Source organism: Lepisma saccharinum, chromosome 28 (assembly GCF_977018435.1).
Source record: "Lepisma saccharinum chromosome 28, izLepSacc3.1, whole genome shotgun sequence".
NCBI classification, from domain to species: Eukaryota; Metazoa; Arthropoda; class Insecta; order Zygentoma; family Lepismatidae; genus Lepisma; species Lepisma saccharinum.
The window spans coordinates 1868490-1896340 of NC_139256.1; the positions used below are offsets into that span (position 1 = coordinate 1868490).

Sequence of the window (27851 nt, forward strand, 5' to 3'; positions counted from 1 at the left end):
CAAATAAATTATAACAAAATTACAGAAATTTGCCATCTCCAAAACAATAGATACAATATATTATTATAAAGTTAATTGGGCTAACATTTAAATATATCTAAGTTAGTTGATCAAAAAACAGGCTTTGGTCCACTTTAGACGAAATCATTTTCCTTAGGATTTTTCTTCCGCTCGATCGTTATACGATGTAAAGTGAAAAAAATCTTTAGAATTTCGATGCCATTCTATGCCATATAGCGCAGATAGCATCCGCCCTAATTTTTATAGCATCTCGCGTAGCATAACCAATCATAACGATTAATAGTGGTGGTAATAATAAAATAAGAATAGAGTAAGATGACCAGATTTTTAAAACAACAAAACGGAACATTTTTCATATTTTCTTGACTGAAAAATGTACTCATATTAATATGAAACTCTGGCTGTCTACCAGTCTGGAAATCCTGGAAAAGTCAGTGAATTTATTTTTTCTGGAAAAGTAGTCACGGAAATGCACTGTTGTTGTAAGTGCTGAAGTGAAAAAGAGTAATTTACAACAGTCGGTTGAATAAAGCATAGCGAGCTAATATGAGTACACCGGGTTGTTTCAAGTTTTAAATATCTGGTACTTTTCTTATAAAACAGCCTAAGTTTCGGCTTACTCAACGTTAGTGATCCTGTAAACCATAGATGGCCTAGAATCAGGGTCCTTCGTGCTAACTAAAACCATAAATAAATCGTTGTGAAATGAAGACACGCTTGTAAGTTCATGATCAAGGAACGGATTTTAAGGTGCAGATCATTTCCAAAAATATAGCTCTTTTCATACCGATGGTTTGAGATATGTATTTGAGGACATGAAATCAAGTTAAGTTTACAAACTTTGTTGCACCTTTTCGTTAGATTACCACATTTATCCCCTTTTTACCCCTCTTTGATGCTTCAGCACCTTTTACCTTCCTTTTCTTTAATGTTTTGTTAAAAGAACTGTACAAAAAATAAATGATTTTTACTCTTCTTGAGATGATTCATAAAATCGCATGATCTCATTTTGTAGAGAACGAGAGCTCGAGCTATAAAATGGCATAATATAATCACTGCAGCCCCAATAGTTTCCAAGATAATGTAACAAAACCCGGGAGAGAAAACACAAACTTCAACAAAACCTATTCGGCAGAACCACAGTTCTCTATGCGGTCCGCGCGCATTATATACAAAAGGCGCAGGAAAGCAGAGCATTGAATAAAGGCATTTTATCAGCACCTTTTTTTGCACCTTTTTAAAAGCATTTTCAGAACCTTTCCCCCCTTTTCTGACCATTGCACCTTAAAATCCTTTCCCTATTCATGATAAAACACATGCTTACCACTTTTTTAGGCATCGGCTCTCCCATTGCTGACCCGACTGCAAGAATTGCACTGATGAATATGAAAATGAGGAAGACTCCACCACAAATAGAAGCTTTAATTCCAGGAAAGACTTCAGAAGGAAAATCAGGGAATGCAGCCATAATGCTATTCCCAAGAAAATCGCCATATACCGCAGCGCAGATGCTACAGAGGAGCTGTAGAAGAGAATAAATGAAACAATTAAGCTTACAGAGCACGTAAAATCGAGACATCACTGTATGATGCGTACACATGAAAATATTTAATACCTTGTAAACGAGCATCAGCGTGCCCAAAATCGCAAAATTTGTTATATGGCTTTCTTAAAGGCACGGCCATGAAAATAGGCGGCTGGAGAGAGATTGGCCTTAAGAGGGCGGTGGAGTTTGGCGAAGGTCGCCTACAAAGCGCTTAAATTTAACATGTTTTTTGGTTGTTTTGTTGAATATAACGTTTTAGGACATAAATTTGCAGGAAAACACGAAGTATATGTGAACTTACTTTATGAAACTTTGAGTACATGACACATTTATGCAATTTCAATTTGATAAATGTGCACAAATTGCATTTTTTTTTCAATTTCCCATAAGAAAATACGTAAATAAGCACAGAATAGTTTTGCGATTTGCGGGTAGCACAAACGAAAATGGCCATTATGATGCATACTGATGTAATGCTCAAATATTTTATGACCAATCTAGAAAGGGCTTTTCTTGAAAAAGACACTTGCACAGCCAAAACTGATTGTTTACAAAACTCATGTATTATCAACGGCGAAAGATACGGCCTCCAGCATATTCTGAAATCGCAAGCGGTTCGCCACTTTGCCACTAGATGCCTCTGTTGCAAAATTGCCCCAGGCTGACGGGGAGGGCTAGTTCGCTTGGGTGTTTGAATCCTCTGCACAGCTCGGTTCCGTCCCCTCTTCGGCAAAGGTCTCTTAGGTGTCACTGCTTGAATTCTTTCCCAGGCAAGAAACCAAGAAAGCCGGAAGACCATCCCTTTGTGTATGTTTAGGTGTAGAGAAGCAGAGCATATTTATGGTTAATTGGAATCAGTGACACTTTATAACGAACCCTACCGCCAAGGCCGTATTTTGAAAGACTTATTAAGTTCAAAATAATAAAAATAACTAAATAATATAATAACTACAATTAAATAATGAAAATATACTTATTTAATAGACGGTTACTTATTTCCGCAGAACTTAAGGCAAGGCAAGGATTATAATGGGATCATACAACTTTGAATGATAGTACCAAAGAAGATTTATTACTACGTATAATAATATGCATAAAACATTACCAGGCATTTTACTTTTCGTCAATTGAATCTAACATCCTTTTTCGATATTCAATAAATATTCAATTCTTTATCTACTTCACATTAATTTCCTTGCCAGGACAGTTCCTTTATTTATTTTTATTACAAATTTTGCAGACCTTAACTACACGTAAGATAGATAATGAATACATGATGTTATATCACTATCGTTATACCGCCTTTTTACCTATTCATATATAAAAAATATATTAATTAATTTGAATATGTCAATTAATACTACTTTAATTAATTTAATGTAACCGTACTTATTTTAACTTAACATTATTATTATTTTGAGACATTACGTGAGGACCTCCCTCTGAAATATATACTAGATACGTGCCTGCCTACCGCGTCCGATTTGAATAAAATGTAGAAAAGGCGGCGAGAGGGGGAAGTAGCGCTTCCTTTTTTTTACATTGCGACAGTTTTTACCGGATATGTATTATTTTGTGAGTCAACGCTGCAGTCAGGAAAGACATGTATATACACACATGCATACATAATTGATGATTCGCAAGGAAACTTCGTTAGATTCCCATGTTTGTTTTGCTCGCAAATCACATCCTCTCCAAGTTATAATAATATTGTCGTTGCTTACATATACATGTGTGTGTGTGTGTGTGTCATAGAACATCACTACTTCCAAGCATAAACTTGATGTGGCTCTTACAGAAACATCTGTTTTTGGAGTGGAACGATCACGAAAAGGTTTACACTGGCTTCCCCGATGGCGCAGTGGTAGCGTCGTCGCCTTGTAATCAAGGGGTTCAAGGTTCGATACCCGGTGGAGGCACATAGTGGTTCGGATTCAACTTTAAACTGTAGGTCCAGTCTTGATTAGCCTTACTGAGCATAAAGTGGACTTAAAACACTAAATCAACCAACCAACGAAAAGGTTTACTGTTTCTTTGCAAATCTTCAATTAATGTAAAATTTAGTATAAAAACATAATGTTGACTGACTTGCTAACTTGAAATTTAAAGACAAATTATTACTTCGTATTCTTTATTATCAATATCAAAAGTGATATAAAATATTGACTTCGCTGAGAATCAAATTAGAGATTTACAGGTTAGGAAAGGGGAGGGAGAATTTCCTGGCTTCTTCCCCTTCAGTGTAAACGGTGCCTCCTACGTTCTACATTCCATTCAAAATTTATTCTTAGTTTCAGATATATTTTGCATCCCCTATAGCATAATGGTAAAGGTGATCCTTGTAATTTAAAATGTCTCGAGTTTGGTATCCGGTGGATGCCTAATAGTTAGTTCAACCCGATTATAAATGTAGATCCAGTCCCGATTAGTCTATCTGTATATAAAGTAACAGAAACTCAAACTCAAGATACTCAAACGATTAGCATAGGGTTGGTGGCACCTGGTGCAGTGAGAGAATCCCATCTGCTCAATCAAAATTAGGAAACAAAAACTTTTCAGTCAGTAAAAACATCGTGGTACGTACATTAAAATTTTGGTTTCAATTACATATTCGACGTCGATCTTGTTCACCAGATTACCAATTGTAATAACGTTTCTCCTCTTTGAAAACTACACAAGGAAAAAAGTTGAAAACGTGAATTGGACAAGGTTTCTTCTCTAGAACTGATTTTTAAAAGACCATGTCTTAGAGATGCTCTGAAGGGATCAGAATAAGGGATCAGCACTTATGTATATTTTGTCCCGCAGGCACGTGACCGGGGGGGGGGGGGGGCTGAAGACCGTCCCGAAATCCTACAAATATGTAATTAAAATAGGGTATAGCGGTGATTAATTTTACTTACATTAAACATATTGTCCGTCCTCCTCCGTAGTCGAGCGGGTTAAGGCGTTCACTCGTCTTGAGATCGTTCGCTGCGGGACGGCGTAGGTTCGAATCCGGCTCTTTTCGGAATTTATTCGGCCTATGTATAGGGCCGGTGGCAACCCACCATCGTGAGGAAATTGGGAAGCTCCGAGTGAGTGAGCGTAACCTGGTCAAGAAGACCTACAACAACGGCTGGGAGTTCGTCGGGCTGATCACCCGTCACCCTAATACTGGTCTGAGACCTCCACGCTATAACAGGTGACGGAGGAACAGTGTGGGAGGGAGACCAGCAGTCGGTAGGTAAGCCAAGGCCCTTCAAGGTGCTGTAGCGCTGTGGGTTTAGTTTAAACATATTGTACAATAACGTAATATACTGAGAAATTCATCTTCAGGTGTTCTATTCCCCACTTTTTCGCCCTTAGATGGCAGCTGCTGATAAGGGATGAGTCTTCCCCCCGAAATAAAATTCTGGCTACGGGCCTGTGTTCTGCATTGTGACTGTATGGTCCGATTCATCATTCTTTGGGCTCCGTCTACTGGACGCGCGCAGGTTCGAGTCTCCTGAGGGAAGATTAACAACTTTTCTCCTGAGATTTCGGCCTCTTTATGGGACCGGTTTCCACCCACCATCGTGAGGAGACTGGGAAGCTATGAATGAGTCACGGAAACACACAACAAAGATAAGGGGTTCGTCATGCTGACCGCACGTAACTGGTTGGACTTGAAGTGAGGCCGGCAGTCGGTAGGTGGGGCCTGGCCCTCAGGGGCTGTAGCACCACGGGTTTACTTACGTATATTGGCGTAGCCTTGTGTGGATCCATAGAGGCTCGGCATCTCCTCGAAATTCTGCCACTTTATTTTGACCAATTCGCTGGGAATTTTTTAAGAGTACTTTGTAACACGTATAGAGCTGATCTTAAAGATCATACTATCATTAGTTGGATTGAAATTTCACTTGGGAAGCAATCAATTAATATTGGGAAAAATCACAATAGGAGAGAGCAACTAATGTGATGCAGGAACTTGTTAAATGCAACTGGTCATATGTAGTGGCGTAGCGTTATAGTACGCCCGTACGACCGGCGTTCCCAGATTTAAAATTTCAAAAATGCGTTAATGCTGTAAATAATAAGTAAAACGTGACTAATTTAATATATGTTTGACCTTCATGACATTATAATAGCTATTTTTCGCGATCCGCTTGCAACGCTCCAATAACAACACTCGTTCTAGCATTTTTTTTTCAATGCCTTTCCTTGCCGGACGCCGAGCAGGTTCGGCGTAAAGGACTCTATATTCCTCGCTGCCTTTCTGGAGGGAAAGCTTGGTTCTCTACAGCATGCGCGCAAATGCTCTCTCGTACGCCAGCGTATCTACGAAGCAGAGGGCTACGGTGATTGGTTAATGTGACCCTTCATGCCTTCTGAAGCAGACGACAGCGGTAGAATTCATACCTGGTTCTTCGCGCTCATGCCACTCGTGCTATGTGATGCTACAATACGCAATATTGACTGACGTAACTTTACCAAACTCAAATATGCCACTGCATTGTATAATTTATCGCAAGAACAGCGATGTGCATTAAAAACTAAAAGATAAACACAGGTTTTGTCAAATAATTTGGTGAAGTCCTCATGGTAGAAGTTCAGCCTGTGGCTGCTTTATCACTTAACCCGCAAGACTATTCTTTTTTATTATTATTATTATGTCGTTAGTATCTAACTGCTTAATATTGTGTCAATCGAAATGTTTAGCATTCATTTGAAAACTTAACATCGAATGGTCTCTGAACAAAATTATTTTAAAATGTTTATCATCATTCTCAAGATATGATAAACAATGGTCTGAATTACTAATCGGCACTGTTACGTCAGTTGAGTGTACTATAGTTGAATCACCCACCACCTCCGTGTCAGAGTGTTTTGCACAGCGCGCCAAGATGACAGAGGCCCCTGATTCGAATCGCGGCGTGAGCACGGGTGTTCTTTGTAAGTGTCCCTTCTTCAATATCATCACTAATATTCATATTTACGATTAACCAAAAGTGGTAGAAAAACGAAGTACAATAAACCAAATCAATCAGTAGTTGGATAATCTTCAACAATGACGTCTACTGTTGTGCAGAGGTGCTTGTGATTCAGGTAGGATTTATTGATTTGCGTCATGCAGAAAGGTATATAAAAAAGGTATAAAACACCAGAGTTCAAAACATTTATGGCATAGTGAGGCATCTAATTGTCTAGCTAAAACATGCATGGATGATGTTTTATTGAAAACCCAGCCGACCTCAGGCAAATAAACAGTGCCTGTGGCGACTAATACCATAAGTAAATTATTAAGCAAGAAAGAGCCGACCCTTCCTTTGGACTTGGCGTTCCCACCCGGAATGTCCATGCTACGCCTTTGGTCATATGTTTCCACAGGGGATTCACATCACCACTAAGAGTTTGTCCCCACCCTTGGCCGATTAACCGGCTCCCGTGGTGGAGTGGTTATCTCATTTCGCTACGACGCCCGTGGTCCCGGGTTCGAATCCGGTCTGGGCATACGTGTCCTTTGTGAGCGTCTCTTCATCAATTTCATCATATTATTAGCCAAGAGTGGCAGAAAGGCGAAGTGAAATGAACAAAATCAATCAACCTTGGCCGATTAAAGCTGCTGTGAACTCCAACGATGAGAACTGTGCAAAGTGGCTTAATTCAGATCATAACAAAGAAAACTACTTCATCAAAGTGTAAGTTCAATATTAAACTATTGTGTCCTGACATCTTTGTTACTACTGTACATTTTGTTACATTGTTTTGTCCGTCTTTCTCCTTTTCAGTTTTCCCATATGTTATTACGCATGTCCACGTTTCCCCTTTTTAAATTCCAGGTAGTTTCGCTCCTGCCCATCTCTAATAGGGACTCGATTCGTTAATAGTTGAAATAATAATTGTTACTAATTTTTGCCTTATTATTATTATATATCGATTTTGTATAAAATAGCACCCCCTTCAAAAAAATTACTTTCTTTCAACTGATATTCTCTACCGCCTTCTTTACTCTCAATTGATAATTCCAACCTCAACAAGAAAATTCAACATAATTATAGTAGCCACTGTAATCAACCAAATTTATTCAATCAAAACTTCAGTGATGAAGGTTCTGCCTCGGGAGCCTGCCACTCTTCTCGCTCCATGCAAGAGTCAGCCAGCAAGCAGTGAAATGCGAATTGCTTTGCCAGTGGAGAAATTTTAGCCTCCGAAACCAGAATGAAAAGAAACAGGTGGGTGCCCTTTTCCTGGAAACCTCACTGCGGGAGTCACGGAGGAGGGGAGGGGGTGGTGAAGGGAGGAAGGTTCTCTGCAGTGGTCAGAAGTAGCGCGCTACTTGTAGCGTCGCTACAGTAGCTAGCTACAAAATTTGTAGCTGTAGCTGTAGCGACGCTACATTTTGAAAATTGTAGTTGTAGCTGTAGCGAAGCTACAAAATTCCTGTAGTTGTAGCGAAAATTCCTGTATTCGCTACAGCTACATTTTCTCTCAGCATTTTCAGGTGAATTTTGAATGTGGCAACAGCGTCAGAAAAAATCGACAATAACCTTTAATTTTGCAGGAGGTTCATAAAGACAAAGTCTATTACATGGAAATACAGATTATCTAGATTGTAGATTATAGATATCTGCATGTTATTTAATTAGTATCTGAATAATTCAGATATCCAGATAACTAACTGACATATATGAATATATTCCAGCTAGCAGCTATGTTTCTTTTTAGCTGCATCGCTGCTCGTTTGCATCACCCCCGGAACAAATCCTGTGGATATCCATGGTGTAAGAGACACCAAAATGTCATTAATTGCTGTGTAAAAAACAACTTGCAGTGCAAAAACGAGTGATGTTTTTCCGCTGCACTGACAAAGGAATAGTGCCAGCAATAAATGGTTCAGTACGTTAACAGCATTGATCATTGTCAGTATATAGGATCTCACCAGCAAGAAATTATTGTTACAAGAATGATAGAGTTTTTGGAATTACAATTATTTTCGCGATAATATTTGTTCACAAATTTTAAAATTACAATACATTAAGAACACTCGGGTTTACACGACAGTTTCATCAATATATTGTATCATATTGTGAAAAGTACGTATGAGTTATTGATTTTCTGCAGAAACGACAATTTTCTTTAGTTAATATGCATAGTTTTCAAATTTATGTATTTTTTCTACTTTTGCGTCACTTTTCTGTAACTTTTACTAATCATGACATCATCCTTCGCAGTTTCCTGCCTCTGGCTGGGTCGGCATAGAAGTCATGCCTCTCCATTATTTCCTGGTCTTCCACTACTCCTCTCTTTTCACGGTGTTACAATCTTGTCCTCTTCTCCTAACACTCTCCGCTATCTGCTCTTTCCACCGACATCTTGGTCTCCCCCTTGGCCTTATTCCCACTCCTTGTGCATTGTAAGCTCTTACTGGTAGTCTTTCTGCATCCATCCTCTTCATGTGCCCGAACCATCTCATCCATGCCTGATCTATCCTGTCCTGAAGCTTCACCACACCCACTGTCTGTCGGATCTCCTCATTCCTTATTCTATCCCTTCTAGTCTTCTCCCATAGACTCCTTAAAAATTTCATCTCCACTGTCTGCATCTTTTTCTTGTCTCTCTATGTCACGTAATTATTGGCACATAGTATGTGTTATATATTACCTTCTTGCATTTCATAGGTACATCCCTGTTCCATATTAATGTTCGAACGCTTTGATATAGTCCACCACCCATTTGTCCTCGTCTGTTTATCTCCTCATCTATTCTTCAACTCTTCTCAATCATGACAATGAGGATGAATGGTTTATTTAATTATTCTCTTATCTATAGTCGCTCTCTGCCACTTTCGGCTAATTGTGAGAATGAGGAAGAATGATGAACATTGTGGGGAATGTAGGAGCAGGAGGATCCCATCCTCCCAACTTGGTGTCTTTCCTAGTTTTTGTTTTGAGTCCATTTTATGCATAGATAAGCTGATCGAGACTGGATCCGAGCCACTATGTGCCTCCGCTGGGTATCGAACCTGGAGCCCTTTTGTAAACAAAGAGCCCCAGGTACTTTTAATTCAAAATGCTGCCTTCATATCAGTCTATTAAAAAGTGAAATATTTATTCTCAAGGAAAATATGTTGATGTGAACATAAATACGTAATCCTACCAAATTTCATTTGTGTATAGTTGTAATCATTAATTTGGGTAAGACCCTAATTGCAATATTCATATATCAAATTTGAATTGAAATGCCACTTGCATAGGTATGTTATTCTCAAAAACTATAGTAAAAATAAGTAACTGAAGTAACACTGCTATCAAAATTATCAAGTGACGGGAATCATGATAATAATAACATAATCTATTTATCAGTAGTAGGGGATTTTTTTAATATCCACATGGTTATTTTTAACTTTTTTATGCAGAAGTAGCGCAAAAAGTAGCGAAGTAGCGAGTAGCGAACAGGAGTAGCGTAGCGAGCTACTTTTTGGTAAATGTAGCGGTAGCTGTAGCAAAGCTACATTTTGGAAGAATAGCTGTAGCTGTAGCGAAGCTACTTTTAAAATGTAGCGTTCTGATCACTGGTTCTCTGGCCTCTGGTTTAGGACAGCCGAAAAGAATTTTTAGTCCCCTGATATGTCGCTAGGTGTCTCTGTATCGCATCGGGCCAGGAAACTACTTTCATGCCAACCTCCAGGCCACTCTTAAAAGGGTGCCCAAACAACGGTCTGACCAACTGCTGCAACTTACAAGCCATTTTACTGGAGTTAGTAAGCCCGCATCAAACTTAGCGATTGCTCTCGACGAAAAGCGGCGTCTCGGATTCGCGAGTTCGGCTTGAGACCAGAATAGCGAACTGGGGTCCCAGCCTGGCAGCATGTACTTGTGAGCTTCTCTGAATTCTCTGATACTGAGTGAGCGTTGACAATGTAGCGAATGAGAGTGAATTCAGGAGGATACCTGTTTTGAGCTACTGGCAAATATTTCCTGGCTGCCTGCTCAGCTCTTTCGTATTTGCCAGCCGAAGATGGGTTGAGCACGGCAGTGATGGAGAATGCAGTGTCTCCTGACGTCACGTGTTTCCGTTATTTGTGGAATTTTACCTTGTATTGTATTGTCGCTTGACCGAGAACTGATGTTTGGAAAGAGATTTTGCCTTTTTGCAGAGTCGTCCTTAGGATCGTTCCACAATATATGCTAAAGGCGTTCAGTATAAGCAGGTTCAGCAATTTTATGGCATGGTTGGTGTCACTGTCCGTTGTCAATTGCCTGCTGATCTGGTTTAGAACTATGAAGCAATTTCTAACTGGGAAGCAAATAGAGGGCTCTTAAAATAGAACTCACTGGTTTTCGTGATTTTATTACAGGGAACTTATAAAATATATCGTCATTGTGTGTGTGTGTATACATCTGTGCTTGATGGCTACACAGGTTTTTATTCCAAGAGTCCCGCACACGATCGGTTAGCGGATGCCTTGACAACACCAAACCTGACCTACCTAACCGATCCACGTAAGCATATAAATAGAAATAGGCATGTAAATAGGTTAAGTTTTGTTTATTTAAGCTTTTATATGCCTACGTGGATAGGTTAGGAAGGTCAGGTTTTGGTGCTGTTAGCATATATTTCCCAAGGTGCTAAGGCTGTCTCTAGCCTCTCGTGTCCCGCACACCGATGGTTCAACACTTCGCTGCGAGGAGCGTGCAATGCAACATGGCGGCATCTGGAGAGGCTGCTTTGGGGTGAAATTCCGGGGATCGTGTAACGTTTTGGGCATGAGTGTTCCTCGTGAGTGTTCCTTCATCAATTTCATCTCACCATCACTCATCCTCATTGTCACGATTAGCTACAAGTGTCAAAAAAGCGACATACATTTTGAAATAGAGACGCATCATGTGCATCTCCTTCCATCTTTGTTTTGTGCGGTTCAATCTGTCCCCCATGTCTGTGATCTGATGCTCAAAATATTGTGAAATGATACTCAAAAAGAGAATGACACTTACGCATTGTATGGCTTTGATTGCTACTCCAACTGACGATCCCATATTTGCCATGATCTGGTACCTGCGGAAGAAGAAAAAATCCGTTACTAATACCTAAAAAAAGAAAAAAGGGTTCTGTTTAACATTGGGCAGTTTGTTGCCACTTTATTAATTATGAAGACATTTCTACTCTGAAGCGGAATCAACTCGTCAAAATGCTAAAACTGACCCAAGTGTACATATGCAGACTCGAGTACGTATGTATGTATGTATGCATTATGTATTATATGTGTGTGTGTGTGTGTGTGAATGTAATATATAATACCTGTTATCAAGATTTTTTTCAAGCAACAAAATTAACAATGTTTTTTTAGGGTTTAGAATTGAAGGATAACCATTAAAAAATATCTTAAATATTTACAAAATATTAAAATACTGACCAAAGCAAAAAATTTTATAGTATTCAAAATATATACACTAAGAACGTAATGTTTCCACCCTCTAACAGGGTGTTCTTCAGACAAAACTTCACAATAAATTGAGGAAAGATACAAAACATCATCTTATATATACACACTCCCAGACAGAGTTCATATACATACCAACAGGAAGGCAACAGTCCTTATCTTAAAACCCTTTCTGTCAGGAAATCCTGAGTGTGGAATCTCCTGACAGGTAATTGACACTACCTGTCTGGTACCTGGTAAGAGTCTGGCCTTATCAATTCCTCACTAATGGACCTAGACATGTTCCTTATCTCCTGTAGTCCTTCGCTCCTCTCTTCTTCCTTCGTTATTCTTCCTTCTCCCTACCTACTTCCTTTATCTCAGCCTTTCCACTCTTTATACACTCCTTTCAATTCTTTGTTGATGTTCAGCCTCATTTCAGTTCATTAATTCTTCTTCTCCTTTTTCTCTATTTCCTTGGCCTCTTTCCACTTCCTCACTATTCCTTTCTTCTCCCTCTCTATCCACCTAGCCTTATCCCATTCTTATGTTGTGTCCCGTTTCTTTTGTGTGCTTGAATATAGCTTTTTTTCTCCCTCTTTAATCTTACGTCATCCTTATGTTGCTTTAACCTGTCTTTCAGGTTCCTTTTTGTTTCCCCTGTACACACTCTCATATTCCTTGCACTGAACCTCATATATATTCCCCTTCTCTTCCTCCTCTCTCTTTTATTCCTTCTTCTTGTTCGCTATCCATAAAATGATGCGGCCTCCTTTTCTGTATGTTTTTATACCTGCTTTTCTAAGAAATTTGCTTATCGTCTCTGTAGGTTTCCCCATACTCCTTATACCAAACCACCTCTCTTTTTCCTTCTCTTCACTTTCTTTTGTTTCTTTATCTTCTTTCTTCCTTCTTCTTCTGTTTACGTCAAGTCTATCTTCCTTTTTGTACCCATTCTTTTCAAGCTTCACCCATAGCCTCTCTATTTTCCTCTCGTTTTCTTCTTCTTTTGTGCATATTTTGTTGATACTGTCTTCAATATTATTTATAAAATTTATTTTTGTCCCCTCACTCACATCACTTCTTTTGTGAGAGATGATCCCTGCTGCACAATTTTTCTGATGCCAAGTGGTCTCAATCTTATTTCCTCTCTCCCTTTTCATCATTATATCCAGCAAACTTATCTTCTCTAACTCTTCTATTTCAAGATCCTATAATAGCCCTCTTGCTTCATATTCTATTTCTTTGACAAATATGTCCAGCTGCCTCCTTGTTCCCCTGCATATGCCGAAACAATCGTCCACATATCTGCAGAACAGAATTATCTTGCCCCTCCTATTTCGATGACATTCTTTTCCCACTCGTTCATTACAAATTCTGCTAACAGTGGGCTTAAACTAGAGCCTATATTTGGGCCTTCACTCATTTTCATTCTTTTATTCCCCAAAAGAAAGGGAAAGCATGAAGAAAATGAAGGCAAGAAATGATATTGTGGTGGTGCAGGCAGATAAGGGAGGAGCCATTGTGGTTATGGAAAAAACAATGGTACGAGAGGAAGAATGAAAACCTAAAATAGATCATATATGAGGAGATTTGTGGTTCAGAAGATGAACAAAAGATTAGAGAGAAGATCATAAAATACTGTGGGAGGAGAGGATTTAAAAAGTACATAAAGGAGGCAGGAGGACTACATAGTTTGTAAGGCTTTTCCAAAATACACAAAGATGAGACAAAATTGAGACCAGTAATGGATTGCAGGAACAATGTTTTGGAACCCTTGGAGAAGAAGTTAAAGAAGATAATTGGAGTGTTGGTGAAAGAGCAAGAAAGCAGAGGAGAGAGGAACAGTGAGCAGGTGGTGGAACTTATAAAAGGACTGGAGGTAAGTGGGGACAAGACGACAATATTTAGCCTAGACGTAAAAAGCATATTCCCAAGCATCAAGAGGGGACACATAGTGGAAATTGTTAGGAAGAAAATGGGACAAGAAATAATAGGAGAATGGGATGACAAACGCGTAGTGAAAACTCTGCAAACTGTTTGGGATAATGGTTACTGTAAAGTGGGGGATAGAATAATGAAAATGAATGAAGGCCTAAGTATAGACTCCAGTTTAAATGGAGGTTTTGTTATTTAACATTTCTCCTCCCGCCATTGTTAATTCCAAACAGAATCATTCCGTTTCACACTGCATAGACAATGAACACAATGGGATATTTCTAAAACTTAGGAAAATGTTCTGCCTCCAGAGGAGGGGTTTGAACCTACAACCATCAGGTTGGCAATCTACAACGGTAACCACTACTCTACAGACTTTCGTTTTTGAGAATAGCTATAAGGAGCTGACCAGTGTGAAATATAGATGCAACTCTCCTCCTACATGTAATGTGCAAAGAATACTTGTTTGTAACAAAGAAAACGAAGTAGTACGAATCGGAACTAACATTTAATGGAGAATTGCACATGATGAAAACTTTTCATTCGATATTTGCGGAGGTATCCTTCGTGGCCGTGCGGTCTAAGGCACCATGCTTTGGACGGCGGCTGCGGGACGGCATAGGTTTGATCCCGTGTTCAGTCTCCAGGAATTTTCGGCCTGTGTATAGGGCCGGTGGCAACCCACCATCGTGAGGAAATTGGGGAGCTCCGAGTGAGTGAGCGTAATCCGGTCGCGAAGTCCTACAACGGCTGGGGGTCGGTCGGGCCGACCACACGTCCCCCTAGTCTGGCTGCAGATCTCCACGCCCCCCTGGTGGCTCGCGTGGGAGGGAGGCCAGCAGTCGGTAGGTAAGCCTTGGCCCAATATTGTGCTGTAGCGCTATAGGATTATTATTATTATTATTATCCTTGCATTGAAATGGATTGGGTAAAGGGGTAAAATTAGTATGTCCTAAATTACAACAAATATAAATAGTTATTTCATTAATATTTGTCAATGTCTTTGAAGCAGTACACAATTATCGTTGGAGTATCATAATTCACGATCTCTTTGAACATGTGTCAATTCATTTATTTGTTTAATTTTTTTTAGTAAATTCCAGATACAGAACAATGTAGCCACTCTACACTATTACAAATAATGTTACAATGCTCTTGTGTAATAAAAGGAGAATTAAGAAAAAGAAACACGTCGTAAGGAGACTCGAACCTGGGACCGCTAGATGCCCAGTCGAGAACTTTAAGCACTACACACCGCCTTTACCTTCCGCTCAAACAACAATTTTTATATATTCAGTCACTCCAATATTGTAAATGTCGTTGGATATTCATGTAGTTGAACTTTTACTTTAATTTTGAATTGCTTTTCTTGTATTAGCAGCTATCTTCGAGAAAAAAATTCGAATTGATATAAAAAACGATAATATTGTTAGCTGTTGTGAAAATGCGAGTTATTTCTTCTAACTTATTATTGTGATTAGACATTATTAATGGAAAATATTTAGAGGCTTCTACATTGTATATTATGTAGAATATCCTTGTTTTGCGTTTTCTTACGCCACAGCAAATACATTTCATAATACTGTTCTGAACACGAGACTTTCGTCAGTACACAAGGCATTTCGTCTGTTGCAGTATCACGGGAAGAGAACATCGTCCTCATAGCTATTCTCAGGAACGAAAGTTTGTAGAGTAGTGGTTACCGTTGTAGATTGTCAACCTGATGGTCTTAGGTTCAAACCCATCCGGTGGCAGAAAATTTTCGTAAGTTTTAGACATATCCCATTGTGTTCATTGTCCAAGCAGTGTGAAACGGAACGATTCTGTTTGGAATTAACGATGTTGGGAGGAGAATTGTTAAATAACAAAACCTCCATTTCAACGAACTGAGAAGTGGAGAAAAATTGGATAATTCTTATAAATATGAAAATTACATTCATGTTTTTAGTGGTATAATCGCAGGTAGAATCAAATAACTTACGTGGAAGATTTTATCTCGCTCTGAACAAAGCCAAAAGGCATTTCGCACCGATCTAATATATTCTCCAATTCATTTTAAAATATTATTGAGTGTTTCATGTCGATATTTTGATCAATGCATCAATTCTTGACGCTGAGACGATATTTTCTACAAATACCTCATCTCTCCTGTCGTCTCCTTTCTCTTCTCTCCTTCTCCTCTCCTTCTTCTCTCCCCTTCTTCTCCTCTGCTTATATGTCATCGCCTTCCCTCCTGTTCTCGTCTCTTGTATCCATCCCGTTCTTCTCCACTCTTCTTATCTCCTCCACTGTCTTAGATTTCCGACTCCACTGCACTCTTCTCCTCTCCTCTTCTTTTCGTTCTTCTCATGTTCTCTCTTTTACTCTACCCTCAACTCCCCTCTTCTCGTCTCCTCCTCTCCCCTCCTCTCTTTCCCTCCTCTCTTCTCCTCTTTGCTCCATTTTCCTCATCTCTCCCAGCATCTTTTCACTTTCTCCTCATTGCTTCTCCTATCCACATCTGTCCTATCTTTTCTTCCCTCCTTTACTTTTCCTCTTCCCTCTTTCGCTCTCTCTTTTCTCCTCTCATTTGTTGTCCCTTTTCGTTTCCTCTCTCCTCTTTTCCTTTGTGTAGACTCATCAGCAATGAAATACTAGAAAATCGATTTTTTTCTTTCAGAAAGTATTCCTTATTTGCGACAAATGTAATACTGATATTTTTTTTAGAGTTTTATACAATAATATTTGGTTTTATTTCTTTCGCGTATTTCATAAATATCTATTGTGCATATGGCAACCCTGAAATTGAGCCTAACTCTACACGCAACCCACCAGCGCCTTACGTAATTTGGGTTGCCTAGTTTAAAATGTCGTTGTCCTAAAACATTTGAGAGACACTGTACATACAATAGTATGCCATTAACTATGACATTTACATGTCATTTTACATGTCACTTTACTTCTTAAAGATTAGGCTACATCAGAAAGATGTGTTCCATCTCGTCGTACACATTCTGAAAGTCTTCTGTGGAAACTCTGGAATGCCCGCTGTATCATGTCTCGAGGAAAATCAGTGATTTCTGCTGCAATCTTCTGTTTCAGTTCAACAATGATTGCAGGACGTGTGCTGTACACTTTACTTTTGAGATGTCCCCACAGAAAGGAATCACAAACACTGAGATCAGGGGACCTCGGAGGCCATGAAATGTCACCGTTACGTGAAATGATCCGCCTTCCCAACAATTTGCGAATCGCCTCCATCGACTGTCGAGCAGCATGTGACGTGGCTCCGTCCTGCTGAAACCACATGTTGTCGGTGTCAAGATGTGTGTCGTGTAATTTCGGTGCAAAGAATGTTTGAAGCATAGCAACATATCGATCTGATGTCACTGTTGTTGCAATGCCTTCCTCACTTTCAAAAAAATAAGGGCCGAAAACACCATGACTTGACACTGCACACTATACCGTAATCTTGGTGCTATGTAATGGATGCTCGTGAAGCTGACAAATATTTTCCTATAACTAGTAACGGAAATTCTGTTTGTTAACATAGCCGCTAAGGTTGAAATGGGCTTCGTCAGACATCCACAAATTGTTAAGGAAATTGGCGTCCTCGTTAACCTTACCCAACACCAATTCGCAAGACTTCTTAAGCAACAGAGGGTCTTCAGGATGTAATTGCTGTACAATCTGTAACTTATAGGGTGGAACTTTATTTCATGCAGTATTCTTTGTACGCTTCTTCGACTACATTGCAGGGCTGATGCATGTTGTCGAACGGAGTGACGAGGGATCCTCTGAATGGCAACTCGAACTGCTTCAATTTTCTCTGTTATACGTACGGTTCAAACTGTACCTGGGGGCTTCTTCTTTAACGCTGAACTGGTTTCTTCGAATTACGCACCCATGTTGTAATCGCACGAGCCGATGGGACACTAGCATGACGTCCTAGATGGTAATGCTGCCGAAATACCCTTTGCGCTGTAGTCACACTATCACCGTTCTTATAAAAAGCTTTCACAGCGAAAGTACGCTCCTAACTATTCCAGTGCTGCATAATTACTGAATGGCAAACCCTCCTCAATGATGTCGCATCGGTCCCGAACAAATTCCGGCGCTAAAGTTTTGCCAATTCCACAATCAAATTTTGCCGTTTCTCTGCGCCACCCTTTATATGAGGTTCAGTGCAAGGAATGTGAGAGTGTGTACATAGGGAAAACAAAAAAGAGACTTAAAGGGAGGTTGAAGCAACATAAGGATGACGTAAGATTAAAGAAGGAGAAGAATCCTATATTCAAGCACAGAAAAGAAACGGGACACGACATAGAATGGGATAAGACTAGGAGGATAGAGAGGGAGAAGAGAGGAATAGTGAGGAAGTGGAAAGAGGCCAAGGAAATAGAGAAAAAAGGAGAAGAAGAAATAATGAACTGGAATGGGGGCTGCCATTATCATATCTTTATTTCGTTCATCCTTCATATCCACAACTCAAATGTTCAGCATTCCTTCCATCACACCATTCATTTCCATCCCGTTGACCTCCCTATAACTAAGGGTCCTGCTAGAGGAGACAACCTCGATAAAAAAAAAACCTATCCGAAGGTGTTAGTTACATGTGCCGATGGGGCAGTGTTGGCTGCAGGGGTAGGTGCAGTCGCGAACGTGGCCTCGTTGATTTCGGTTTGGTCTTGGAGAAGCCTTCATTTTTGGGGGTAGGCCTTCCTCGGCATAGAGGGCATGTCGAGGCGAGAATTTATGTACCCTCCTTAGCAAATCTTACTGTTTATGGGTACAAAAAACGTTTCAAACGGGGAAAACCCCCAAAACGGGTGCGGACTTTCAGCTCGCTTAATTTCGAAGAGACAAGTGACGTCACAACAGTGCCCTGCTAATGCTACCGAGGAAGAGTTTCTGGGAACTCTCTGATCAACATGAGACGGCAGTACAGCGAAAATCGGGAGAACTTGTTCCCACAACTTCACTAATCCTAACGTTTGCTACGATCACTCTTCCGGATAAAGTGCGAGCTGGATATTATATTCTCGATGTTCGGCCGTACCTTCCAAACCCTATGTGGTGCTTCAAGTGTCAAGTGTGAAGTGGGAAGTGCGGTGATCCTGATCGCGGCGCTGAACCATGTACATCTGGTCCAAAGTGCTTGATCAGCAAAGGCGAACACCATGTTTGGCACCGTGAATGTACAGTCACGGACACTTCTGGGTTGTAACGACCCTATTGAAGAAGCACTGAAGCAAGCCATCCATGTCTGACCACCAAGCGCCTTGTGACTAGACAACCCAACCAGCATTGCAATTCTGCGGCTTGTATACCAGTCACGGGTATACATCTCTGTAAATTGAGTAGTGATGCCAAAGAGAAATACGAGATGAAGATTGTCGATCGTAATGTCTCGTGTTCTCGACATGCAATAATACTCGGTCCACGTTACGTTCCATTATTTAATGTTGTTTGGGAACGAACCTGACGGACTGGGTTTATATTTTCACTCCTTGCATTACAGTAAATTCCATATTTTACAATTACATTAATGCTTTGAACGAAAATAATGTCCAGAAAAACATCGAACACACGTTCACACCATTCTTCTCACACACATGCACGTGAAAACAAACGCACAAAGCTAAGTTTTAACTTCCAAGTGAATGTCCAAATAACAGTAAATGGAGAAGCACTATGTGCGAAACGGGATTTTTCACAGAAAGAATGCGTCTATTTGTGACATACGTGGTTTCTATTAATAGACAATGAAACAATTATGAGAGAAATTAACATGCATTTTCATCTTCAGGTGCTGAGGAAAGAAACACACTGACTGGAAAAAAGAAAGCATGGTGCTATTGATAGAGTGTTGGTTAGCGTACAGAGGTTTCATCAGTGAGGTCCAGGTTCGATCCCCACCAAGGCCAATTTTTTCATTCTTTTCTATTAGTGAAGAAGTATGTAATATTGTTTTGTAGGCATTTTGACGAAAGGATACGCATCAAATTTGTTCGTTTAATCTGTATTTTCATTCTTCTAATAAGTTCTCTATCGCAATGGGATATAGAGATTCTCTATCTAGGCGATGGATGTCTTCTCAATGGTTACGTAGCTGCGGTTCTCCAGTCCCTTACACCCACTTGTCTTATTTATTTACTTCATTTCATATCTAACGAAAACACAGATATAGTTAGAACAAGAAACACACCTCGCGTCGAAGGTTCCAGACTCGAGTTCTGGCTTTTTTTGCGAGGGTGATTATTCTTGTGTATCTGTTTATCATCTTTGTCAAAAATTATTTCTCATTATTGCCGTGATTAACCTAGGGAGAGACCAAAGCGACTGAAATAACAAAAGTACAGAAAATGGAAGACACATCTGCCTAGGCATGTTATACCTTGGGAATTAGCAATCTGAAAATTAACTTGCGTTTCAGTCGACTACTTGCGAAATAGTTTCGTGTTGTCTCGTTTGGAGTGTTGGTTATCGTGTCGGACTAGCATGCGGGCAACCCGAGTCCGAGCCCAGCGAAAGGAAAGTTTATTTTGTCTAATTTCATCCAATCTTATTTATAAAACTGAGGTTTCTGCAAAACCTTTTCAATTGCATGCCACTTCGTATGTTGGTAATCTTAACACATTGACTGCCGTGTGTATGATATGTCATACACATGGCTTCTTGCTTCTGGGCCACGTGTATGCTACTCCATACACAAACAAGAACCTGATTCTTGGCCACGTGTATGGATACGCATACACAGTTCAAGCAAAACTATATGACTGTTAAATAGCCGTGGCGTACAGCTAAGATGGGGCAGTAATAATTTTAATTTCTGTAATGTCTTACAAGAGTAAAAAAATCTTCAAATCTTTATTTACGCTTACGTATTCTTTTCACTAGTACAGATGTATTGACAACTAAAAAAGGAAGGGTAAATGTGTAAATACATTTTTTTTCTGGTTGGAATTCACAGTAAACGATTATACATTATGGAATACATTGCTAGTACATCATAATTCTTACAAAACGATTCGTTATATAATATTTTTTTGTAAACTTATGTTCCTTGTAGATATATAGATAGATATAAGAATGGCATATTTTATACCGAACACTTTGGAAGTTCAATGATTTTTGTTGAAACACTCCCGGCACATAAAAGGATTTTTGGGACATTTGTCAAATACTGTGTTCACCCACCTGGCAAACTTCCTCCCTGTCGAGTCAGAATTTCCACTTCTGCCATAGATTTTGTAGCAATGTTCACAGCGTCCTTGCTTCTTTCTTCCATTATCCCCTACTTTGTTTATCAAGTGATGAGTTTGAGTTTTTCTGCCTTGTTGCACAGGTAAAGTGAGTTTGCTGTCCAGGAGGTAATTTTTCAGAAAGAATATTTAGGATTACAAGTTTCCTGAATTCATTTATGTGTATGTTACTGGACTGGATGCAGTCACTGTAGAGAATGTAGGCATTCACGAGAGCCGTTCCCCATATAAATTCAATAATAACTTTCTTGTACCATTTTGTAGTCTTTCGCAGAGCATTCCCATATGAAGCGAATTGATCACTTACGTCAATGAAGGACTTGTTAGTAGTGTAATCAATAATTGCGGTAGGCTTTCTAATTTCTGAACCATGTCTTTCTGTTACAGTTACCTCTTCAGCAGAGTGAGCTGTAGATAGGACTAACACATCTCTCTTATCTCTCCACTTCAGAATAGTCACACCTTCCTGAGTTTCCATTCCTACAATATCACCTTTCCTCAATTTATCTTGAACAACATCTGCTGGCAAATATTTACGGTTAGACCTAATTGTACCGATCAGATGGGTATTATTGTCAATGGCAAGGTAAGCAAGAGGAACGCTGGTGTAATAATTATCTGTGTAAAGATGCCGGCCTTCACCGAGAAGATCTCTTACAAGCTGTAACACAACAGTTTCAGGAACTGGCATGTTACCGGCCATTTATATTTCCAACATAAAGAATAATGTTCCATGTATAGCCCCTGCTGGCACACAACTTGAAAACTTTCACTCCGTATTTATTATTTTTGGAAGGGATGTACTGCCGAAATGAAAGTCTTCCCCGCCATGGTATCATACTTTCGTCGACACAATTTTTTCCGCCTGGTGAGTATATTTCTTGGAATTGTGAAATGAGTTTGTTGGTGATGTTCGTAATTTTATGTAATCTATCATTAGAGACAGCACGTGAATTGTCTGCAAAATGCCACATTCGTAGAAGCAGTTCAAAACTGTTTCTACTCATTATACTTCGGGGAAGAGGAAATCAAACAAAGCACTAGTGCTCCAGTAGTCTGATAATTTTGGTACTTTGATCACCACAAAATTTTAAAACAGCGTGATATTAAAAAAGAACAAGACAAAATGTGGTAACACAAAGCGAATAATTACGTGTATGAAATCATATCCACGTGGCATACAACGTCAAATTGAAAACCTACGCCGCGTGTATAGAAATGCATACACACCACAAAAACCTCAACAATGGGCTTAATTTAAATTGTATTGAGATATTATGCATACACATTTCATTCACAGTCGGTCAGTAACAAGAAAATCGGATTGGCCCAGAAGAGATACATTTTCAGTTACACGGTGGCAGTCAATGTGTTTAAAGCAGCAAAGATGAAAATTTGATGTTCCGAAGCGACGATGTATTTGTGTATGTGTTGAAAAAACGCATTTATTTATTAGCGAAAAACATGCAGCCACGTGATCATTGAGAACGCTTCCTAGTTGTCAGTGCTAATTTGGCAGTAGCTACAGTCTGTCAACACACACCAACTTTCACGTTTCCCGTAAATGATTACCTTTCCACGTTTCAAAATCATGAGTGCTGTGTAAAGCAACACTTTGATAGGCGTTTGCATGTTCGAATCTAAAGTAATACGAAACTTTTTTCCCAACAAATGACATTGAAACCATTAATAACTGTTTGCAATGTGATATTGATATCATATATGGAAAGAATAAAAATGGAGAATTTCGCTTAACACAACTTATAAATAGGGAGCGGAAGTTGATGAAATGTCATCTTTTTTCTGACATCTCGGACACGATGCCCATTAAATATACACAATATTACACTTCATCTAGAACCCAAAAAAGGTAATTTTAAAGTGCATTTTTTTGCATTTGTTGCCATTTGTCAGGTTTTAGGTCATTTTCCCGGATTTTCGGCATTTACCCGAGATACCACGTGACTCCGGGGCCAACTGTCAGCACCGAAGACAAGCTTCAGTAACTTTCGAGAGGTTCCTTCTAGTCCTTGACAGAGCGCATGCTCCGTAATTATGTGCAGAAAACCCATGTTTTCTGTGTATAAAATTTACGTATGTTTGGATTGTGTGTTCAAATGTTGAAGTAAACATAACTCCGTGACACACAACAAAAATTACAAGTGCTTCAAAGATTAGAAACTTAGCAAGCGTTACTAATAAGACGATTAGATTGTCCGACTGACAAAAGACACCAGGTGGTGGGTTGGTAGCGTGTTAGTTTGACACGCAGGAGATACTGGGTTCGATTCCCCTTTGATTGCCTCCAATTTTTTTCTTAACTCGAGCGACTATATAACATAACCCACAGCGCTACAGCTCTTTGAAGAGCCTTGGCTTGCCTACCGACTGCTGGTCTCCCTCCCACACTGTTCCTCCGTCACCTAGTATCGCGTGGAGATCTTAGACCAGTAGTGGGGGTGACGGGTGATCAGCCCGACGAACCCCCAGCCGTTGTTGTAGGTCTTCTCGACCGGGTTACGCTCACTCACTCGGAGCTCCCCAATTTCCTCACGATGGTGGGTTGCCACCGGCCCTATACGTAGGCCGAATAAATTCCGACCAGAGCCGGATTCGAACCTACGCCGTCCCACAGCTCCGAGTGAGTGAGCGTAACCCGGTCAAGAAGACCTACAACAACGGCTGGGGGTTCGTCGGGCTGATCACCCGTCACCCCCACTACTGGTCTAAGATCTCCACGCGATACTAGGTGACGGAGGAACAGTGTGGGAGGGAGACCAGCAGTCGGTAGGTAAGCCAAGGCTCTTCAAAGAGCTGTAGCGCTGTGGGTTACGTTATCTTGCAAGAAAAATGAATATTAAGAAATGTCAAATTACTGATAAATATACGAACTCGTATATCCAGTAACGAATTGATATTTCCAAACAAGGATTTTGTAACTACTTCTGATCAAGCAGCTTATAGTACTCATAAAGTAAGTTCACAGTTCGTAAAACAGTCAAATACTTCATTTAAGTAAAATTGCATTTCTTTCCTGGCAAAAGATATTATGTGGCAACCCTACATAAAAGAAACGTAAACAATCAAAATTAACCTAAAACTTACCTGCACAGAAAGTTAGAGCAGACAACAAGACAGCAAAGAACAGCATGTCGATGTTATAAACTCTAATTCCAAAGCACGTCTTCTAAACGGAGCAGTTCGAAGCACTCTGTGGTCGAAGTGTAAATGTTCAAGGGGAAGCACTTAGTTCTTACTCATCCTGGAAATGCCCAGGGGGAATTCTACGAACCGGATCTGCGTAATTATGTCGACTGATCACACAACAAAACTTCGAATCCTATGCTTTTCTCTATTTTTGTTACAGCGCTCGGAAAGAATAACCATTAGAATGACGAAGCAGAAGATTGTAAGCAATTGACTAATTGTTGTTTTTTTGGGTCTCGAACCCTATCTGTAGATAGATTCATTTAACGTCATGGGTTGTTTACGATTCTTACTCTCCCCGTGTTTTTGTTCGTTTACAAATTACGAACAGTTAAGTTAGAGTTCGAGTAATAATTAACAAGTGTTTGTGAAATAAATACGGGATGAAACCAGTCAACTAAAGGATTTCTTACTTCCAGCAAGGGTTCGATATCCGGTGGAGGCACATGGCAAAGTGATTCGGATCTCACTTAAAACTGCAGGTCCAGTCCCGATTAGCCTTTCTGTGCATAATGTGGACTTAAAAGAACAATAATTCAAATTTGCGAAAGCATCCCGCCACTTGCCACCACGTCATAGGAATTTTCACTTCGGGTATTAGATAGCATTCTCTCTCCAGAAAAATCAAAAGCCGTCACGTGAGTGAGTTCTTGAAGTTTGGGTTTTCAGTCCTACAGTTTAAAATCGGATCCGAACCACTAAGTGCCTTCACCGGCTATCGAACCTGGGACTTCTTGATTACAAGGTGAGGGAGGACGTTACCACGATTTCATGAGTGGGCTCTTAGAAACTGAAGGTTGTATTGAGGGGAGGGAGTTACAGTCCTGTAGTCGTTGCATATTTGCTAAAATATATATAAACGTCAGATTTATGTAAATATGCATACAAGTTATCCGTACTTCACTTTTTTTCTTATTCATACTAAGAAACAAATAAACGGCCCCTGCAAAGAATCCACGGCAATATATATATATCAATTTGTCTCAAGTGCGCCTTTTCCTTCCTCTATAACCTTCAAATGGAAATTGTTATGTAAGGAGAGGCTTACTCGAGCCTTTGGCAGAAATACAACTACTGTACTCCGTCTCTTGGGATCCATGAGGTGCGAACTTCTGTAACGAACTGTACTTCGAGTGCCTTACACAAAACTGAACTGTACGAACTACGAACTGTCTTTACGAACTGTCATAAGCAACGAACTGTTCTGGACGAAGTCTTGCAACGAACTGTTTTGATCTATCTTAGGCACCAAAACTGTTGTATTTTCCCACGAGAACTGGTGTCATGTTCTTCTCTCGTGGGCTCCCTTTCTTAAAATCTCCACATAAACGGGCAAGCTCTGATTCTGCGGTTCTTGTTGTTGTTGAATTTGTCTCTAAGTCCATTTTATGCTCAGAGCGGCTAATTGGGACTGGACCTACAGTTTAAAGTGAGATTCGAATCAGTCGGACCCGGAGCGGGGCCCTTGATGACAAGGCGACGACGTTACCAGTACACCATCTGGGAGGAACTGCAGTTCAACATGGTGGCATGACGTGCTGTGCGTAAATCACCATGGGTAGGGGAAACCACACCACGTACCTCTTTTTATTATAATGTTTATGCTATTTATGGATGATTTTACTACGCTGCACTACAGTATATGGAGTACATACTTTTGTCGAGTTCGCCCTTCGTATCCGCAACGGCTCATACGTAAATACACACAACTTTGTCGGGTCCAGTTCCCCCCCCCCCCCTCCGGGTCAGGTCAGGTCAGCTGTGTCACGGATTTCACTTATGAAATATAGCAACCCTAATCATACCAATAGTTGACCCCACCCCTTACGTGAACTATATATACGCCCATGTCCACGCACAACTAGATCAAACGTGAAAACAAGATATCCTTTTTTTTTTAAAAAGTTACCATTGATTGTACAGCAAGGATTCTTCCATTTCCATCATCAATCGAAATTCCCCACATTGCGATCAATGGTGCAGTAGAAACTCAAATCTTGACGTGTCACCTTCGTATGCTCAATTGACTTGAATACATTGGCATATCAAGTGGTGGGCGAAGTGGGCGATCGCGCCTGAAGGGGCTTCGCGTTCTATGGGATGGATACGAAGAAAGTAATAAATAAAAGTGAGGAAAAAAATGGAAAAGGCTAATTTTTGGTGCCAATAAAATTACCATATTCTGTTTTTTAGCTGGCATTAAATTCTAGTAAAACGTTATGTACGTCAAATCAGGGGCATAACACAGGCAGGCGGGCGAAGCCAGAAAGAAGTAAAAATTGTTTTCGTATTTCTCATGTGAAACATTTACGCAATGATTCACGCCAATTTGCTTGGGCATTTTTACTTATTTATTCTTCTCTTGAATAAGATGCACTTCATCTTGTCTTTTCTTCGTTCTCTTGACCTTCTACTCCCGATTTTAACATTTTAATAAAGCACCTCCAACTGCGACGAAGCAAGTGTCAGACATTTAAATGCGTTGTTTTCAACCCAAGGAGGACATGTGTAATATTAGCAGTTCTTCCTTCCTTCAGCTTCCGAGAAACAGAGAAATACATTTTCAGGGTGAATGAAATTAATAAATATAATTTTCGTCAGTAGTTTGATACTATTATTTAAATGTGATAATTTACTGACGTATCCCTGAAGATACGCCCAGGGCCTCGCGATAGATTGCTACGCCACTGCTTGACTATAATAACAATTATCCGGTTTCATTTTTTCGTGCTTCCTGACAAAATGACGACATTTTTATCATTGCAATTTTGCACGGTGAACATCGCTCATGTTATTGTAAGAAACAAAACATATTTCCCAAAATTAGTTGAAAATGGAATCATAACACTAACCTGTGGTTGTGAAACGACAACTATCCCAACTCCTCAGCACAAAACACCTGCTTCAATAGTGATGCACCCCAGTTTTGTATCACTGTAACATCCGCTTCCTGGAATTGGAGCACAATAGCGTCTCGCATGACTATTGACAAGGTGGTTTCGGACACGTAGGATTTTCTCTCCACTCTCCCTCTTTTTATATATATACATATACATACATACATACATACACGTATATATTACACAACGAGTTAGGATGGATACAATTTGTCATGATAGAAACAGGTTAGGTTTGGAGGGTACTAAATGGTGTGTTCCAAGAGGACGTCCGCTATATTGAATTCCACTCAAAATTATTATATGGGAAGCGGGTGAAGTGCATAGGCGCCGATTTCTTCAGAGATTTTGGAGAGCCCAAAGCTAAGTAAAGCATGAGTACTGATTTCTTTATGTTTGCGGGGGGGGGGGGGGGGGAAGGGGCAAATACAATAACTAGCTTTGACAACAATACATATATATCAGGGTACATCGAGCTTTATTAGCTGGACAAAAAATTAATTGTACCACTTTGATTATGTAATTATACAACACAATACTTTACATGTAACTTTTGACTTAGAATTTGATTATCATTATCATTTTCGGTTTATAATAGCTATTCCTACAACCCTTTA

General features: G+C 39.9%; 1 protein-coding gene across 2 annotated transcripts in view; it reads right to left on the reverse strand.

Annotated features, from left to right (window-relative positions):
• The window catches only part of LOC145980966 (uncharacterized), a 28116-nt gene extending 844 nt beyond the window's left edge, over nucleotides 1-27272 (reverse strand). Inside the window, exons 1-3 of one of the 2 annotated variants that reach the window (XM_083114056.1) lie at nucleotides 27190-27272; nucleotides 11524-11584; nucleotides 1346-1543 (exon numbers count right to left, since the gene is read on the reverse strand). In XM_083114056.1, coding sequence (XP_082970182.1) covers nucleotides 1346-1543; nucleotides 11524-11574 — 249 coding nt within the window. In that variant the 5' untranslated portion in view covers nucleotides 11575-11584; nucleotides 27190-27272. Of the gene's footprint in view, nucleotides 1-1345; nucleotides 1544-11523; nucleotides 11585-24235; nucleotides 24380-27189 lie in introns of those variants that run through there. The other variant, XM_083114057.1, reaches the window with a different exon arrangement.
• Nucleotides 27273-27851: the final 579 nt, after the last annotated feature.